Source organism: Phodopus roborovskii, unplaced genomic scaffold, assembly GCF_943737965.1.
Source record: "Phodopus roborovskii unplaced genomic scaffold, PHOROB, whole genome shotgun sequence".
NCBI lineage: Eukaryota > Metazoa > Chordata > Mammalia > Rodentia > Cricetidae > Phodopus > Phodopus roborovskii.
In genome coordinates, this window is record NW_026125052.1 from 2,163,924 (window position 1) to 2,183,311 (window position 19,388).

At 38.5% G+C, this 19,388-nt stretch overlaps 1 protein-coding gene across 8 annotated transcripts in view; it reads left to right on the plus strand.

The window, feature by feature from the left end:
• Bcas3 (BCAS3 microtubule associated cell migration factor) overlaps positions 1-19,388 on the plus strand; it is a 465,957-nt gene that overhangs the window by 101,556 nt on the left and 345,013 nt on the right. For all 8 annotated transcript variants that reach the window (XM_051185484.1, XM_051185424.1, XM_051185742.1 and 5 more), the window contains exons 10-12: positions 5,072-5,148; positions 9,270-9,353; positions 16,855-17,025. In XM_051185484.1, coding sequence (XP_051041441.1) covers positions 5,072-5,148; positions 9,270-9,353; positions 16,855-17,025 — 332 coding nt within the window. The remainder of the gene's footprint in view (positions 1-5,071; positions 5,149-9,269; positions 9,354-16,854; positions 17,026-19,388) is intronic.

Genomic DNA, 19,388 nt, shown 5'->3' on the forward strand with positions numbered 1-19,388 from the left:
ATATTATTTAAATTTGTATATTAGCCTTACTGTTTGATTTAAAGGATATAGACTTGTAATTATTTTATAGCATTGGAATTAAAATTTCACATTTTTATTCTTTCTGAAAAATACAAACTATTATTCCTGGTTAGGTAATAGCAGTTTGGATGCACTGATAAAGCTAGAGTTGGTGACTTGCACATTAGACTTCAGAGAATTTCTTTGTATTGATATTAGAGCTTCTCTCTCCCTGGCCTCCCCCCCCCATTGTCTTCTGTCTTATCCTGGCCCCTCCCTTTCAACAGTTCTTCCCACTTTGTAGTACAGCCCATGATGATATTAAAGTTGCCATTCTTTTGCCACACTCTGAATGCTGGGGTAATGTCTCTGTCTCTCCACCATGTGTGTCCGTCTCTGTGGAGCATCATTAATGTATATTCCTAAGTATTAAACCATGAGCTTTTGAACCCACTGAGTAGCTGAAGAAAGTTGTCCTCCAGTATTAGTTTCTCTTGTACTATGTGAGTTGTTCATGAGAGGAGACAGTTCAGCAATTGTCACCAGGGCTTCTGCCTTTGTAAATGGTGTACCACTGATAGCTAAGCCGTTATTGACTTGTATTCTATCACAAAAGGGTTCTCACATACTCCTTCAGGGAATTTGTGCATCGACTCTCATGGATTGCGGATGCCTTAAAACATGTATTAGTAGAGGTTGCAAAAGACCCAAAATATAATGGCATGTTTTGATTCTTACTTGATAGCTGTGCTGAAGGGTGAGGCTGGAGGATTGCAAGTCAAGTCATGTGTGGGCAACTTTTTAAAACAGAAGGTGACAGGAAGGGTGTTAATGTATGTATTGGGGTACTTGTTTAGTGTGTATGAGGCTCTGGCTCAATACCCAATATTGAAAACAAGTAAAAAAATTCAAACCCAACCAACCAACCAACCCACCCCATCAAGAGTGTAGAAAGTTACAACAAAAACTGATTTCTTGCTTCCTACTGTGATTAATGACTTTTGTCGTTTTTTGCTGCAGTGTTATGGTCCGTTATTAATAAGTGCTACTTTGTCCTAGTGACAGGTCTCATTTCATACTCCACTAGGAAGTGCCATTCACAGTCCTGGTCATTTAATTTGTGAACTCCAGGGGTTGAGTTTGTTCAAGTGATTTGAAGTTGGAAAGATTGATGGTATTCATCACAACTTCACTCAAGTGATTTAAGTCATGATCTCTGGCCTAGTGGCTTCCACCTGAATTTGTAGCACCTTGATACTGAAACAAGATGGCTGCTGTGCATTTGAAGCCTGGGCTACACTGCGTTCCCAGGACAGCCTTAGCTGTAGAGAGTGATTCTATCACAAACAAAGCGAACATAACAAGACTTAAAATACCACCACCACCAATAAAGAACATTTCAAACCAAATTTGGTGTGATGCAATTCTTAATCAAGTGGCAAATGCTGCCACTCCATAGTTTTAATGAAGGTTAATTTTCTCCAATTTCTGCACCATTCCCAATCCTCCAGCTAATTTTTTTAACTGTATTCAAAGTTGATATAGATCTCATGTGGAGCGTGTGTGTGTGTGTGTGTGTGTGTGTGTGTGTGTTTGTGTTTGGATTTTCACTGATATAGAGGCTGACTAAGGAGTTGGGAGACTGGCACTCTACGATGTCTTTAGTGGCAGCTCATTTGCCTGTAGCATGTGTCTTGTCTGTGTTTATTCACACCCAATGGGGTTGTTTGTTTGGTAGTCAGAGTTTAATGTAGCCCAGGCTGGCCTCATGCTGTAGCTCAGGATGATACTGAATTCCTTATCCACCTGCTGCCATCTCTGGAGTGCTAGGATTATAGGCCTGTCGTGCTGGGTTTCTGCAGTGCTGATTGAGTCTACAGTTTGGCACAGCCTAAGTAAACTCTTTACCAACTCAGCTGCATCTCCAGCTTGGTACCCTTGGCCTATGTAGAATCACAAGATCTCCACTTAATGAGGATGTCCTTTTGATCATGCAGACATTTAACTTCTGAAGTAGAATGGGAAGCTCTTGCATAATGCATTCTTAGCTGAAGGCCTTGTATGAATACAATGAAAGTATTGTAAAGTGAGTAGAGTCTGCTGTGCCCATCAGAGCAGGCATCATGGGGATTTGTGCCAAAGAGTGGATGGAGCAGGTAAAGGGAGCTGATAGAGAACTGTTAACGGAGTGCATCCAATAGGACGAGAAAGGAGACACCTTTGTGTTTGGATGTACAGAAAAGTTGGTCTTGAGCAGCTGTCCGATGTGGAAACTCAAAACCCAGGTATGAGTAGGAAGACAAAAGACAAAGACTGATAGATGTCATTAGCAGTCATTTTAAGGATCCTTTGAAGTTGAAAGGCAGATATGGAGTCTCTAGAGAGACCGGAGTGTCTGATAAACAAGCACTGTGCATCTGCCTGGGTTTCAGTTTGAGAAGGAAAGTTATTGGTGCAGCCCTAATGTTATTAGTGTTAGAATGTCTGTTCTTTGTTTATGTTAATGATGAGCAACACATGGAACACATGGAAATGAGTTTAAAGTAGCTTTAAAATGCAAAGTTAAAAATTTGGGGAAGAACAGCTTTCCTTGCTTCCCCCACCCCCATTTTGGGAAAGCAATGCTTTGGTGTTTATCCGGGCTGGTTTGGAACCACCACTCCCACATGTTTGTAATATACAGCAGAGAGGATTGGTGGTCGTCTCATCTAGGTCAGTTTGAGTGTTAAATTTACCTCCGTGGCTTTGGATTTTTCACAAGGGCTGCTCTGGTGTCTCCTGGCCCTGGGCAGAAAAATCAGCAAGTATGTACATGTGCAGTGAACTAAACTGACTTTTCTGTTTCCTGAACATATTATTCCCACCTATTGAATTTTTGGATAGCATTGTTCTGAAATTCATATGTTTTACATACATGTAAAATAAACAGAAAGTAATGTGCAAATTTCTTCAAAGCTCATAGAACTTTAAAAGGCCCTTAATCAGTTGCATAATGTTTAAGTAAACTCTCAAATTGATATTTAAAGTGTGTGTGTATATTTTTGGGTTGTGTTCAGATTTTCTTACTCTCATCTAACATGGTGTTTGTGACTGGTGTCTAACAGAACATAGAGATAACATTCAACTTGGTTTGTAGCCTTCATTATTCCTCCACCTCCCTACCCTCTGACTGCCGATTGCCTTCCCGCCTATTTCCTTCCCTCCTTCCCTTTGTGTCCGTCCGTCTGTCCGTCCATCCCTGTGTCCCCCCCACCCCCACCCCACTCCTTTTAAGACTGGGTTTTATATAGCTCAGGCTGACTTTGAAGTTCTTATCCTCCTGCTCATGTTAAATCTCTCTTAGGAACAATTTTATGGCCTGATGTCAGGCAAAACTGTATAACTTTCTTGTGCCTTAAAATTCTTTACTCATACAAGAAGCCAGGCCAGACTGGCCTTAAACTCACTGTAGCTCTCCTACCACAGCCTCCTGAGTACTGAGATTAACTGTGCGAGCTACCACAGTTTTACTGCAGTTGTGGAGTAGTTGATGTGGGGCTCTCAGATTCTATCTTCATTTAAGGCCCAGTTGCCTCTGCTCACTTTGTTAAATGGCTTGTAAACATTAATATTACAGATGTCCAGGTCACCCACTTTGTATACCCCTCTGTTTTTAGCGTTTAGCTGGAGGTCAATGTTAATTGTGAGAGGAGTCATGCTTATAAGGTTGGGATGGTGCTGCGTGGCTAGTGCCAGCTGTAGAATCTAGTTTGGGTGACCTATAAACAATTTGCTTTCACTCCACCATCCTATATGTAATTCCTGAGGTCCACTTGACTTCCTAAGAACCTAGAACCAGTAAGTAACTTGTCTTCCTTGTCACAATCACACATGTAAAGAAGACATGTATGAGAGCTGATTTGAAGTTAGATTATTTTGACTTTCGATTTTTTTTTTTTTTTTTTGACACAGTAGTCTTGACTGATCTTGAGGCCACTCTTTAGTCTTCACATGTCCTCTAAGTCTTGATATTCCTGCCTCCACCACCCTATTTCCCTTTAAAGCTAATTCCGAAGATCTCAAATGTGATGTTAGCATTCAGACGTCTCATTTCAATTGGAATAATGCTAATTTCAAACCTATAAGTACTGCATACTGTGTAGTAGAGAATTGTGTGTTGCCTTTGTACAGCTTCAAGATGCCCTTGTTCATGTGTGCCAGCATAATATACACTCAGCAAAGACAGCAACACCACTGTTCCCTAGAGAGTCAACACTAAAGAGAGGGAACAGTTCTTAACCCTAAGTACCCCAATCAAGAGTATGGAAAGTGATAAACAATAAATACACCATAGAGCCATTTACTCTGTGAATAGCTGGCACTGGAACCAAGAAGAATGAAGTGGAGTGCTAACATAAGCACGCTGCATTATCCGGATTCTAAACTTTCTGCTGAGGTGTGGGCTGAGGGTTCTTCATGCTCATTGACCACATATCTTCGGGCTCCATTTTCCATCATTTTCTCAGTATCTGGTTTTAATTGATCTCTTGCCCTTAACTTCCTGTACCCATTGTATGCTTTCTGTCCTCTCCAAAAATTCTTTCTAAATTTATGAACTTCAAACTTAGGAACCTTAAATCATTTCCTCCTAACTTCAGGAATAACAGTATAAATAGTTGGTAAAATGTGGTTTACCAGGTCTTCCTGAGACAATGGAGCAGAGACCATGCATCAGGAAGGTAAACATAGAATTAAAAAATACAGGTCATTTAAATGTTAAAATATCGAATACTGAACTGGGCATGGTGATGCACGTCTTTTTATCCCAACACTCAGGAGGCAGAGGCAAGCAGAGCTCTATGAATTTGAGGCCAGCCTGCCTACAGAGTGAGTTCCAGGACAGCCAGGAGTACACAAAAAGACTCTGCCTCAAAACAAAACAAAACAAAATAATGAATACTTTATTTGAATTTTGTTTTTTTTTTTTTAAAAATAAGCATTTGTTTTTTGAGTTTTTCTTTTATCAAGAAATGATGGATTAATGAAAAGGTTGTTAATGAAATTTCTTAATAATGCTCTTTGGAATTTGTAGGTTGTTATCCTTGTCCTGGGCCAAACATGAATCCGATTGCTCTTGGGAGCCGCTGGCTTGCTTATGCAGAAAACAAGGTAAGCTATGGCACAGATTTGAGTTAGTTGTAATGGGGCAGGTATGGAAGGACTTTGTACATTTTGTATTGATTATCTGCTGGTGAAAACCAACCAGTAGTAAATGTTTTTTTTTTGGGGGGGGTTGGTTTTACTTGTACATCCACTAATCTGACTCTTAAGTATTCATAGCTGGGTCTGGTGGTACATACCTCTGATTCTAGCACTTGGAAGTCAGTGGTAGGAGGATCACCTCAAGATCTGGGCTAACCTGGGCCACCCAGGCTAGCCATATATGGTGAGCCATTACCTCAAATAGAAAAATCATATTTTCTTCTTTTGTTTTTGTGTTATTAGGGTCCCTTAAGCTCAGGCTGGATTTGATGCCCCCATCCTCTTGCATTCACCCAAGAGCTGGGACAAGTAGCATATGTCACTAGCTTGCCCAGCGATTGTTAAATATTGAAATAAGCACTGAAGTTCACTGTCACAACAATGCTTTCTAAAGATAGAAATTTCCAGGAATAATCCAGAAGCCTGCCTTCTTGCATAGATTGTAATCATGGTGCATAGAACTATTTTATTGGCCTTATATGATCAGCAGCCAATTGTAATGATTAAAGCACATGCAAGGCCTTGTGAGATACATGTATGTATGTATGTATGTGTTATGTATGTGTATGTATGTATATATGTTAATAACTTGGTTTACTAAGATTGCCATAGTATGTACAAGTTGTTATATATATGCTTCTATATCTCAGTGTTTTATTTATGTACAGTCCAATGTAAAGCATAAATTTTGATTTTACCCTAGAAGGTATGAAATCTTTTTTATGCTATTTTGGACTCTGCCTATAAATATAGAATAAAATATAAAAGTATTGTTGGCTTGAGGATTAGTGTTTTTGCTTCATTTTTCTTGGTTACATGGTTATTGTGTCTTGAATATTATGAAATAGTACAAAATAGTTATTGACAAAATCAGGATGTGGTACTTAAAAGTAAGTACTTGGTGAAGCCACAGAACTCTTAAATCAACTGGCCTCTGGAATGTGCAGAATCAAGAATGGGCTGATGAAAATCATTTTTCTAGATGAAGTCCTTAATTTATTTTCCAAAAGCCTGTCTACAAAAATTAAGATATTTTGCATGTTATTGAATGCTCTATTTATAATCCTCCTTGCCTGGTCTCTTCATTTTCCCGTAAAAATAGCTCATTTCAGATTATTCTTTTTAAACAATACAAGGGCCGTACAGCTAAATGGGGTGACATAATGGTGTCTCCTAATGTTTATATCTGTAATGCATTTCCCTTGAGTGCTGGAGACATACACAAAGAAAGTGTATAAACCATCCCTTGGCACTTGCCAGTATAGTCTCTCATGTGGAAATCTGCACATTTGTAGTTGGAGGTTTAATTAACTACCTACTGTTTTTGAAAAGAAGCAACTCCGTGAAAGTTCATTTGTAGATACATATGTCACGCGCAGGAACCAAGCAGGCATGCATTGCCATTGTTGGTAGAAATACTCATAAATAATAATGTAGGGTTAAAATTTGAAGAACATTTTTCACACAGTGTGGTCGACTCTGTGTGTGTGTGTGTGTGTGTGTGTGTGTGTGTGTGTGTGTGTGTTTGGGTGTGGGCTCTCGTGTGCATGTAGGTGCCTGAGGAGGCCAGAGTGATTGGACCCTCCTGGAGCTGTGAGTTACATGAACTTGTGAGTCTGTTAATGCGGCTGCTGGGAACAAAGCTCAGGTCTTTTGCACGAGCGTCTCTCCAGTCTCCTTGGTTCTTTCTAAGGAGCAACATCATTAGAAAGCCAGCTTTGTCCTGTGGGTATGGCCTTTGTACTCAGGTATGTTTCTTTATAGAACTTCTCAATGGGAACATGTCACATATAGAAAACAGGATTGTGGACATATTTGTACATCTATATATGCATACTCACATGAGGTAGAAATGAGGTATTCACACTGATATTACACCAAGTTTTTTCCTGTTCCTTCTCATAGTTATGTCCCTTCCTTTGTGTGTCAGCATCTATCCACGTGTTCAGTTCCTATAATTCACAAGTAGTCACAGATTGCTCGTCTGTACCCGAGGCATGCCCACTGTCACTGCTGCCTAAGACTGCAGGAGTTCAGTTCACCAGTCTTTGTGGGGAATTTAAACCCCTTCCTTCCTTCCTTCTTTCTTTCTTCCTTCCTTCCTTCCTTCCTTCCTTCCTTCCTCCCTCCCTCCCTCCCTCCCTCCCTCCCTCCCTCCTTCCTTCCTTCCTTCCTTCCTGGTGTGTATGTGTGTGTGTGTCTGTGTACACATATACACAAGCATGTACAGAGGTCGGAGAACAACGTGGAGTTATTTTTCTTCTTTACCATGTGGGTTCTGGATATTGAACTGAGGCTTGGTGGCAAATCCCTTCATCTGCTGAGCCATTTCATATTTATTTTTATTGGTTGGTCATTTTTCCCGTTTGTACTTCCATTTTGATTAGACTTTCATTTAATTTAATTTCATTTATTGTGAAATTTGCATATTTTATATACATTCATATTTTATGTGTCAATGTACATAATATATGCATGTAGTAACATGTATTCCCCTTTTACAAAAGGTAACATATTTGTTTCTTAATGATCATTTTACTTAATATTATTTCCCAGAAATTAGTCCATTTGTATGCTAATTTTGTTTAAAAAATGATAATTTTTATGCTGTTTCTGACCATATTTTCATGTGCAAGTCCTGACTCAGTTGTAGTTAAGCTGAAGTGGTCAAGAGTATTGGTTATCTTTCCATTTGCCTTTGAATATTTGTTAGTCCTGTTTTTATATGGAAATCTTCATTTTCTCTTTTTATGTAACATTAACGGTTTTATATGTGTATGTATATACTTTGCTCTTGTCCTGATGGTGAGATGGTATAGTAGTGGGTGAGGGTGTTTGCTGTTCATGAGGATTGTGATGAGCTTAAAGCGGGAGAATGGTTCAGCCTTTGCACAATACTGTCTTTCTCTGCTTAAGCAGCAGGAGGCAGCAGAGGAGTAATTTTCATAATGTTTGACTGAATTTGTGGTTGAATTAACAAACCATTCTTTTCCATTCACTAAAATAGTCACTTTCCACATTTACTCTGACAAACACATTTACTGATCAGAAAACTTGAATTCTGTTCATTGTAGCTTCAAAGACGTGGCCTGAAAAATAGCTTGGCTTCATGTACCAGGTGTTCTAGTCTGTTACATTCGTATTACTTTGAGGGATTTCAAAGTAAAAGTGTGAGTTAGGAGTAGAAGGATTATGTGGTACTCGGTGCCATAGAACCAAATATTAGGTCATAAAAGAAGTTTTCCAAATTTTATTTATTAATTTCACAGGCTTTGAAAATAACTGTTACAGTATCATGCTGTTCACATGCCCTGCTATTGTCATTTTACTTTTAAACTGTTATATGATTATGATTATTTTTGGGACACTTTTGTTGTTGCTAGTGAAGAGTTTGAGTCTGTCTTTCTGCTGGGCATGTCAGAATCAAAATTGTGAATTCATATTGACAGTAGGAAGTTTAGTCTGTTCCAAGTGGCCAGTATTGTGAGTCCTCCGAAGTGGACAGTTAGTGTATGTGCATAGTTGGTTTGTGCACTCTCTGTTCACTTTCTCCAGACACATTGGACATGCAAATGGGCTAAAATGTTCTGCCTGTTCTTTTAGGTTTCCTTTTATAATCCTTGCAGAGGAATTAAGAGGAGAAAACATCCAATTTGCTAGTATGTCAAATATTTAATGTTAGGAAGTTATGTGTAAGTCCTTTGATTATGTTTTTTAAATTTATTTGTGGAAAGGCTGCCAGACCCGGAATCCTACCATTTGAGAGTTTATGAATTCTTAAAGCCCGTTCATCGTGTAATTAAAACCATAGTTGAGCATGAAACTGCCTGAGTGGCACCAGAAGATTATAAAAAGGGGTAAATGTGTCTCAGCAGGGCTTTTAGCTGTTTTGTCTGCAGTACACTCATGCAAACATTCCCACCCACCATCATTATTATGCACGGTAAATAGCCACTGTCTAATAGCCTGTAGAGTTAAACAGCTTAATAGAAAATGACTCTGGTGTTCTTTTCTCCCCCTTACCCCAGTTGATTCGATGTCATCAGTCTCGTGGTGGAGCCTGTGGAGACAACATTCAGTCTTACACTGCCACAGTCATTAGTGCTGCTAAAGTGAGTACCTCAGAAGTTTCTAGAAGTTGTGATTATGTGAAGTAATTAACCAGGTTTGACTACTGAATTGTGATAAGATGGTCCATTCCATTTTTGTTCACAAGTGTAGAATGAATGAAAGAAGTCAGAATGTGTTGGCCTTTTGCGATTTGGAAGTTAATCTTTCAAGATTAATAGTTCTTTTATTGTGAAGATTGTATGGTTTGTACTTACTCCATTAAAAGCCTGGGTGTATTTCAACTGGATTCAGGTCTTGAGACTAATTAAGAACATATTGCAGTGAACTGTACATGTTTTAAGTGGCAATTTGGTTGGGTTTTTTTTTGGGGGGGTTGTTTTTTTCTGTGATTTGGGTCTTCATACCTACACTGACAGGCTTGTGTACATCCCTGTGCATCTTTGAACAACTCGGTGTCTTCTTGATTTCAAAATTTCCTCATGAAAACTTGAGTTGGTCCCCTGGCACATTCAAAGATTCTTTCATATCTAGAGGCTTGCCCCTTGCTGTTTGTCAAGTGACTTCTCTGTGTGTGAGGGTTAATTTTGATGCTGTCTGGTAAACTTTGTGCTGATTATAAGGTATTCTTACAACCACCATGCTTTTGAATTGTGAAGTCTACAACAGAGCAATTCTAATAATAGGGAGGACAGAGTGAATCTGCATGACAGCATGTAATAGAAAGCACAACTGCTCAGAGGACAACAGTCCAAAGTCAACCACAGAGAGGGAATCAAAGGTCACACTGTTTTATGTTAAATACAAAAATACTTCAAGATTGTCACAAATGCTTGCATGGTGTGCATTAGAATGTGTCCCCAGGCATGATGAGAGAAGTGTTACACTCACTTCACTCACAAGCAGAGGAAGGTAAAGTCTTTACACTCAAAGCACTGTGTGTTCATGTTGCTCTATTCTGGTATAAAAAGACTGTAATTAGGCGAACTCTTGAGTGTTCTCCTGTGAGTTCATCTATGGTAATTTCACAAAGAGGTGCCGCTTTGAATGTTAGACCGATGAACTGAACTGTCTCACACATGTGGATCCAGACAGCACATCACTTTGAATGACCCACTGGGGCTGCACTTTATGCTTTTGTTTGTTGTTAGGTTTCTTTTTTCTTTCCCTTCTTATATAAAAGGAAAGGGCCTGGTTTCATTTTGAAAGTGTTTTGTTGTGGGTATATGGAAATGAGGCTAGAGTTAATGACTTCAGAAATTAAAAGTCTGAGCCCTCCCCATTCCCCCACTTTTTATTGGGATATGAGGTGTGTATTCAGGTCTTCCTTGTTTAGGCTTTAAAAAATGACCCAAGCCATGTTACCTTACAATTGTAACCTAACACTTTGAGGGGCCAAGGCAGGAGGGGGACCACTGCAAGTTCAGGCTAGTCCAGGGTACATACTGAGATCAAGGCCAGCCTGAGCCAGAGTGTGAAATTGAGCACTCCTCAGTTTGTCTCCCCAGAGAAATTAAGTTTAAACATTTTGTCTGATTGATCTTTAAAAGGGCATTTATAACCTATTGGGTCATTAGAATTTATTGTGTGATAGGCATATACTGTATTCCTGTTCTGTATCATGCATGGTTCTAGAGCCGTGATACAGGCACACTTTTAATTTAAACATGTATTAAATTCTGAGTTGGTAAATTGTATTTATAACCAACTCAGATGTTTGTCATTAAATAGTTTTGAAAACAAACAGCAAAAAAAAAAAAAATCCATATAGTATTGATCTGTTTATTTGGATTCATGTCTGAAGGCATGAGTATTTTAAAGTTCCCTTAAAATATTGTCAAATCATTTAAAAATTTGTTTGTTATATTTGTTTTTTAAGGCAGGCTTTCATGTAATCCCTGCTCACCTCAAACTCGCTATGAGTGGAGATGCTCCCTCCTGGAATTGTATTCCTTCTGCATCCATTTCCCAGACACACTGATCCTTGATTCATAAGCATTATCTGGGGTTTTGTTTTTAAACATAAAGTATTCAAAAGTTGCATTAATTTCTACCCCAATTGGTAATATCCCTCGTAAAGTACTAGATAATATTTATTGTTAAAAGAACCTCCCAAGGAATGGAATAGTTCCAGATTGCATAGTGACTATGTGAATTATTATAATCCAGAATACTTCCTTTGTCCTATTACTGTTAATTGTAGATATAGTCACTGCATGTTTTTGTGCCAGACTTATTCTTTTTTTTCTTTCTTTCATTCATTCATTCATTCATTCATTCATTTTTGAGACAGGGTTTCTCTATGTAGCCAGGCTGTCCTGGAACTCACTCTGGTGACCACAGAGATCCACCTGCCTCTGCCTCCCACATGCTGCCATTCTTTAATATGGCCAGAGTCTATTAAATTTACTTGGAAAAAATATTCTTGTAAAAGGGGCTGAGGAGGGGGCTCAATGGTTCCGGTGCTTCCTGTGCCAGCCTCAAGACTTCTGGTCTCTTCCTCTGTTTCCACTTACTCACTTTGATGGCCTGGTATGTAACTTCAGTGCTGAAGGTACCGGGCCTTGCTGGTGAGGCATTCTAGCCAAAACAGCAAGCTTTACATTCAAGTGAGTGATCCTATTCCAATCAGAAAATGAGGTTGAGAGCAATGGAACAAGATGCTTAAATCATTCTCTGGACTCCATATGGGTATGCCTAGCCATGTACTCCATGCCTCTCACCTAAATGCAGAGAAACATAACATCCAAAGACAGTTTTAGTTTTTTGTTTATAATTTAAGGATAAGTAATTATGAGCCATTTATGGTGGTGCACATCTGTTGTCTCAGCTGTTTGGCAGGCTGAAATAGAAGGTTCACTTGGACTTAGAAATTGGAGACTTACCTATGTAACATGGTGATTCTACATGTCTGTTCTTTCTGTCTGTGAATTTCACAGAAACATAAATACAAAAATAAATAGGATAGAGAATAAACAGTGCTGTATTAAATAAAATAGGAACAGTAAGATTGTGCCTATTTTTTTTTTTTTAATGATGACATGTTACCTTGGCTAAAAAAAATTGTTAATATCATGAAAAAAATCAAACTAGAGTTAGGTCTGGCAATTGATAATTAGAATATAGTAGAAAACACAGATAATTTCTTAAAAAGCTCTGTTGCACACAAGAGGCTGACTCTTTAGCTGTTGTCCTGTCCCCCTCCCACCACACACCACAAGATGCAGGATCACACTAACATAGACTCACAGTTACACAGAGCATCCTGAAAGCCACCAGGCTAATCTGGAACTCACAGGTACCACCCTGACTCAGCCTCCCAGGTTGTTAGGATCCCAGGTTGTTAGGATCACATCATTTTTTGCTTCAACCCAAAGAATGGCAGGGGTCTAATCAGGTGGAAGCCTTCGGCAAGGCTAATTCCAATACATGACTCCCTACTTCCAGAGATGTGGTAGGTGCTTCATGTGGTGTCTTTGCAACCTTCTAGCAAGTACAGATGTTCCCAGGCCCGTGTACCCACCAGGGTGCCTGGGTGCCTGCACTACCTTGTGTTGGATCTGGTCTCCCAGCACTCCACTGTCTTGACTAATGTTCAACACCTGCTGCAGCGTTTCACATAAACATCCAGAGTTTATTGGTCGGCTTGTTTAACTAGTTTATTATGATGGGACATAGAGTATAAGTTTCTTATTTAGCTTATCTGTGGTGGGTTTATGTACCTGGGAGCAGATGCCTTGGGTTCCCAGAAGGCAGACGAATCACTGGAATGGGTGTTACAGGCTATTCTGAGCTGCCTGACACAGGCTGGCATCTGAAGTCTGCTTCTGCAAGAACAGTATCCTTAACTGCTCAGTCATATCTCCAGCCTCATAGGTTAAATATAAATTACACACACACACACACACACACACCCTTTTAATTTTTTTTATTTATTGCATTTAGTGCATAAGTAACTATGTGCCTGTGTCCATGGCATGCGTGTGGAAGTGAGAGGATACTTTCAGTAATCTACTCCCTACTTCTACTGTGGGGGTTTAGGGATCAAATCCACCCAGTCATCTCACCAGCCTTAGATTTTAATGAATAAATTGGTAAACAAGTTTGCTTACGAAACTCCAAATAATCTCTAGGGTGTGGAGGTGCACATATATAATCCCAGCACTGAACATTCTGCATTCTAGGCCAACCTGAAACTCTGCTTCAAGCATCAAAAAGAACCTAGGGACTCTTACTCTGGCTGTGTTTTAGGGAACCCACTATGTATTAGGACTTCTCAAAGCTGGTAACATAAGCTGCCTATAGGCTTTCTCAATTTTCTAGAAAGTTGAAGCTAGGAAGTTTAAATAAAACACTGCTTAAACAGTTAACTAATAATGACAGAGCCAAAATTCAAATCTAGAATTCTCTCTGTCCAGATCTGATCTTTAACCACAGTCCTAGCCTATTTTGTTTGTAATTTGTTCCTACTAACCTATGGGTCAGGGATACAAAACAGGTATCTGGTTGGGTGAAGATGTACCAAAAATTAAGAACCTTGGCTGGGAAGACTGTCCCAAGGTTTAGGCCAGTATAGTCTACACCATCATTTCTGGATTCCCCATGGCTACAGACTGGCATATGCTCCAAAAGTAAAACATTCTTAAGAATGTTAAACTGTAAAGTATACTTAAATAAGATGACCAGAAAGCACAAAGATAAAACTTAGAGAAGACTGAAACAGAGGGGGGCAAAAACCCACAAATCAATTTCAACTGTTTTGTTTTGTGCTAAAATCTCAAACTGCAGTGATTATAAAACACATTAGTGTTCCTCAATTAGCAGCCAAACGTTTGTTTCAATAATTCACAAGAAACGACTTACACCAAGTCTGTTAGTGTTGTTGAGTAAGCCTCTGAAGGACCCAGGGAACCAGGCGCCACAGTGTATTGATGTGGAGCAAGCAGGAAGCCTGATTAACCTCTGAGATGCCTCAGCTGCCACAAGCCCACCATCAGTGCTAATGGAGCCATTCCCACGCAGCGGTACCAAACCTTTATCAGCAAGGCCTTTCAGAATGAAAGTGTCTGCTTGTGTATCCTCAGTGTTTGCCCCTGAGCAAATAAGCTCATGCTTTTATGCCAGCGAATATGAATAGAACTGGGGCACATAAAAAGTGGAAAGAAATGCAAGAAAGTAAGTCACAAGGCAATGGCAAAAGTCACCAAGAAAACAAGAGAGAAAGGCAATATATTTCAGTCATGTTGGCATGAAAACTTGATGTGACTTTGGAAAGAACAATGACTATTGGCAAAAGCATCTTTTCTTTTTCTTTTTTTTTTTTTTTCTTAACTATAACCCCTTTATAGTCACCAAATCTTCAATTTGTGTAGTAAGTAATGAGACTGTAAGAATCATTGCAGCCACCTAAATTTCTACATCAACAAAGACTTTGCTTGAGAATGAACATAAGCGAGCCAGGTGTGGTGGCATAGGCCTTTAATCCCAGCAATCTGGAGGCAGAGGATATCTGAGTTCAAGGCCAGCCTGATCTACAGAGTGACTTCCAGGACAGTCAGGCTACACAGAGAAACCATGTCTTGAAATAATGAACATAATAAAAATTTAACAGTCATTCTTAAGGTCTATATCATGTTGGAATGAAGCACATCTTTAAGCACTTTTGCAGTGAGTAACAGATGTGATGCTGCAGTACTCACACACCTTCCCACTTTATCTAAAATAGCTAATGCATACTGGGAATAGAGAAAACATGTATGGAAATAAATCGGACAAGTCTGCACAATCTGAAATATTTAAATTCTTTAAAGGTTCTTCAATCCCTGATTATTTTGCCAGAGTGCTCTCACAAAACAGTACTGTTGAATTAAGGCAGCTGACCATATGACTAAAACAACGTGTGAAAAAAATCCATCATAGCCTTTAATCCTATAGACTGGTATATGTTCTCTTCCAGTGCAGGCAAGTCTGCCACAGGGTCCCTTGTCATTTTGAACCTTTCTCTGCCCTATCAGTTGTCCCCATCCATTAGCGCTAATGGCGTTGCTCTCTCAGAACTGTTGTCGTTAAGTTATCAGGTAACAAGAGAAAACATGGGCATTTTTATTAAATCAATTGACCACAGTGGGGAGAAAAGACATTAATATAAGACTGTTAGGAGAGAGCTAGTAAACATAAATCAAGATTTTAAAAATGTAATCACATAATCTCATTTGAACAATTTCTTAGCACCAGCATAGAAAATTAACCTCTTCTACAGTCTACATAAAGAAATTCAGGCTGACTGTTAGAGCAAGCAGTGAAAGAAATTTAAAAGTTTACACATTAATTTGAATTGCTAGTCTGAAATGAAGAACATGTATAAAAGATTATTTCCTTTCAAGGGTTCCAAGTATCTATGCAATAATAGGTTTTTCTTTATAGTAGAAAGTAGTAAGACAAAAAGACAGATAGGATTAGATGTAAGAAAAAGACCACTAAGAAACACATAGTAGATCATATACCCTATTACAGGTAAAGGTTTTTTTTGCCATAATTATTTTTCTGCAATTATTCTTTAAATATGGCCTTAAAATCTAGGCTGTTTGCTCTAGCTCTAATGTGAAGAGTTTCCCTCAAAACTTTGTTATTGGTATAGTTCTTAGCTTTTTTTTTTTTTTTTTTTTTTTTTTTTTTTAAGCCCCAGAAGAAAAAACAACTGTTACTTTTAAGAACATTTTGGCTCATGGTTTCACTTATGTATTTTCTTTCTCAATACAGACTTAACCTAGGGCCTCTGGCATGTGAAACAAACACTCAGTGAGCTGCAGCCTCTGCCCTAATTTCTATTAACATACATCAGAGCAATTAGTTGAGATTTTTGTATAAGAAAAAATATTTGCTCACTTGCTTTGAGTGGATTATTGTACCAGAAACACTACATTGGATTGCTTCTTCTCACAGACAAGAAAGAAACCTGTCCAACTATGCTTCCTATTTGACATCATTTGTGTAGTAATTATTTTGAAGGGAGAAAGTAATTCCTATCACTACTCTTAGTGTAAAGTCTTTTATAATAGCATAGATATATTTTAGAATTTTAATCTTTTCCCACTCAGATATTCTGTCAGTGTCTCAGTCCTTATCTTGATGAATATAAAATTTGATATACAATATTTAAAAAACATTGTCATATCGCCAACTCCTATCTTACTATGCCATATATTCTAAAATATGTACATTAAGGGGATGCAGTAAAAGAAATATTTATTTGTACCCTATTGAACAAAACAGCTCTGTGCTTGGAATTGGTGTCATTTAATTATGACATTATTACCAGCACACTGATGTTGGTGCATCATCGATGACATTTCCTTGAACTCAGGTTGATTTTTCTAAGATTCGAGATCACGTTGAATGGCAGACTGAACATCTTTGGTGTTTATTGCTATATGAAATACTGTAAGAGAGTAAGAACTTGGGACTAAGAAATTGATGTGAGTGCATATTCCTGTTTAGACTTCATATTTTTGTTGTAAGTCATTTATTTTCTCTTTTGTTATGTAGACATTGAAAAGTGGCCTGACGATGGTTGGGAAAGTGGTGACTCAGCTGACAGGCACATTGCCCTCCGGGGTGACAGAAGATGATGTTGCCATCCACAGCAACTCGAGACGGAGCCCTTTGGTGCCAGGCATCATCACAGTCATAGATACTGAGACAGTTGGAGAGGGCCAGGTAAGAACTCCAAATGCATGGCATTCCTGTTACCTGCAGAACCAAAAGGTTCTTGGTCCAAAGTGATAAATAATTTACAGTTTTGGAAATATGGATTATTTTGGGTCAGATTTTTTTTTCACTGATTCAAAGAAAACAGGGGACTTTTTCAACTTATTAGTTCAATTATCATTAATGCTTAAAATCTAAAGGGAAAGCTGAAGAAATCCTCACTCTACTTTCTCATACCATGCATTTTGTAAATACTTCCACACCCATTTATGCTAGTCTGTTCACACTGTTTCTTGGTATAGTGTCATGTTGCAATCTAAATCCCAAGAATAATACATTTCTCCTAAGGGCATGAAAAGACAGGAAGGCAGTTTGGGGAACTTGAGTTTAAGGGGAAAATAAGAAAATAAGTGGCAGTGGTTATGTGTGACATAATTTAATGTATTATATGAAATTTTATAATGTTTCCTTTCTTTTGGTTTTTGGAAGACAAGAATTTGCTGTTGCCCAGGCTGTCAGTGGCAGTCACCCTTTCCCTAGTGTTCTGAGTGCTGGGGTTACAGGCAAGAGCACCATGCCTAGCTAACATATTCCCTTTTAAACATAACAAACAAACAAAATAATCACACGTGGAAATTCGAAATTGCATACCAGAAAATATACATGACAGTAGCCTGGGGGAATCCTGCATCTTCAGACATTGTGTCTAATTAGGAATCATTAGGAAGGGGTGGTTCACTGAAATGCACAAGAGAATTTGCCTTTGTGTCTTATGTTGTTCCTAGGATGTTTTTGGCAAACCTTTTTCCACCTCTTCCCTCTTCAGTCAGTCATGAAATCTTGTTCATGTTCTAGCCTTTAAAATATAGTTCTGGATGGAATATTTTTAAATCTTGATACTTAAGATTGTCATTTTAATAAATGTAATCCTAAATGTTTCTAGCTGGAGAAGTAGTAGGTCTATGAGACAGTTAATGTCAAATAGGTATTCATTTACTATTCAGAAAAAATGCTTAGAAAATTTGTAAGTCTCTGAAGTATTGACCTGCAGTATTGTATGCTCTGTGGAGGAACCAGCTTCTACTATACATGGGCCAGCATTGATGAAAAATTACATTTGGCAGCTACTTGTATGCTATTTCCTGTAGAAGGATCAAACGGCACTTTGAGAAAGAGTAGATGTTAGTGCAATTAAAACAAAAATTCTTTGAAATTTTGTGTTGTTAAATTTGGTTCTGTTTTATTTAAAATTTAAGTGATAGTAATTTTCTGTTTCTTCCTTCTTAACTTTCAGATTAACCAAATACATTGTATGCTTGTATTGATTTTTTTTTTTAATGTGTGCTAGCAAGCTTTTGTATGAACTGTTAGGATGGAGAAGGGGAGGGAGAGGAAAGAACAAACTTGAGCTGATGTGGATAGGCACATACACATATTCTCTTTTCAAATGTCATCTGGATGCTATGCCTTTAGTCCCAGCATTTAAACACCATCATTTGAACCCTGGATTTCAGGGACCAGCCTGGAAAACAGTCAAAGGATATAGGAGCTATGGAAGGAGGGAGGGAAATTTTGGTTTAATATGGAAATAAATGCACTATAGATTATGGAGTTGCAAAATTTTATCATTCATTGATGAACAAATCAAAGAACCTTATCAAGACTTAGCACATGAAAAATGTTTTTCCCCCACTGTTGTTTGGGAAACATCACTGCTTTGCCACCTATGTATGTATGTATGTATGTATGTATGTATGTATGTATGTATGTATCCTACAACAGGAAAGAGATGGGTGTTCAGGAAGTAAATAAGAACTATGACAGTATAAAAGAACTGCATTGGCCGGATGTTGGTGGCTCATGTCTTTAATCCCAGCACTCAGGAGCAGAGGCAGGTGGATCTCGTGAGTTTGAGGCCAGCCTGATCTACATAGTGAGTTCCAGGACAGTCTCCAAAATAATACAGACAAACCCTGACTCGAAAAACAAACAAACAAACAAATAAAACAAACCAAAACAAAAAAAGAATTGTATTTTTTAGAGGAACCTGGGTTCCGTGGTACAGTGCTGCCTCTTTCATCTCATCTTCACGAATCTATTTTTATGAGACACCTCTATCTCAGACAGTTTGGAGAACCCGGCTGTTTTATACTGCGGAGTGTTAGAGGGAATGTCACCTCAGAGACTTGCCAGTCCTAGTCCTGCTGTTTAGTCATCTCCGCCATGCTCTTCACTCTTGTATGCATCTCAGGAGTTACACATTGTCTTCTGTGACTTAAATCCACTGAGGCTTGAATATAGTGTCACATTCACTCTGGCAGCATTTAAAATCTGATTCACCATCTTTCTGTTGCTATATTGATTAATTTGAT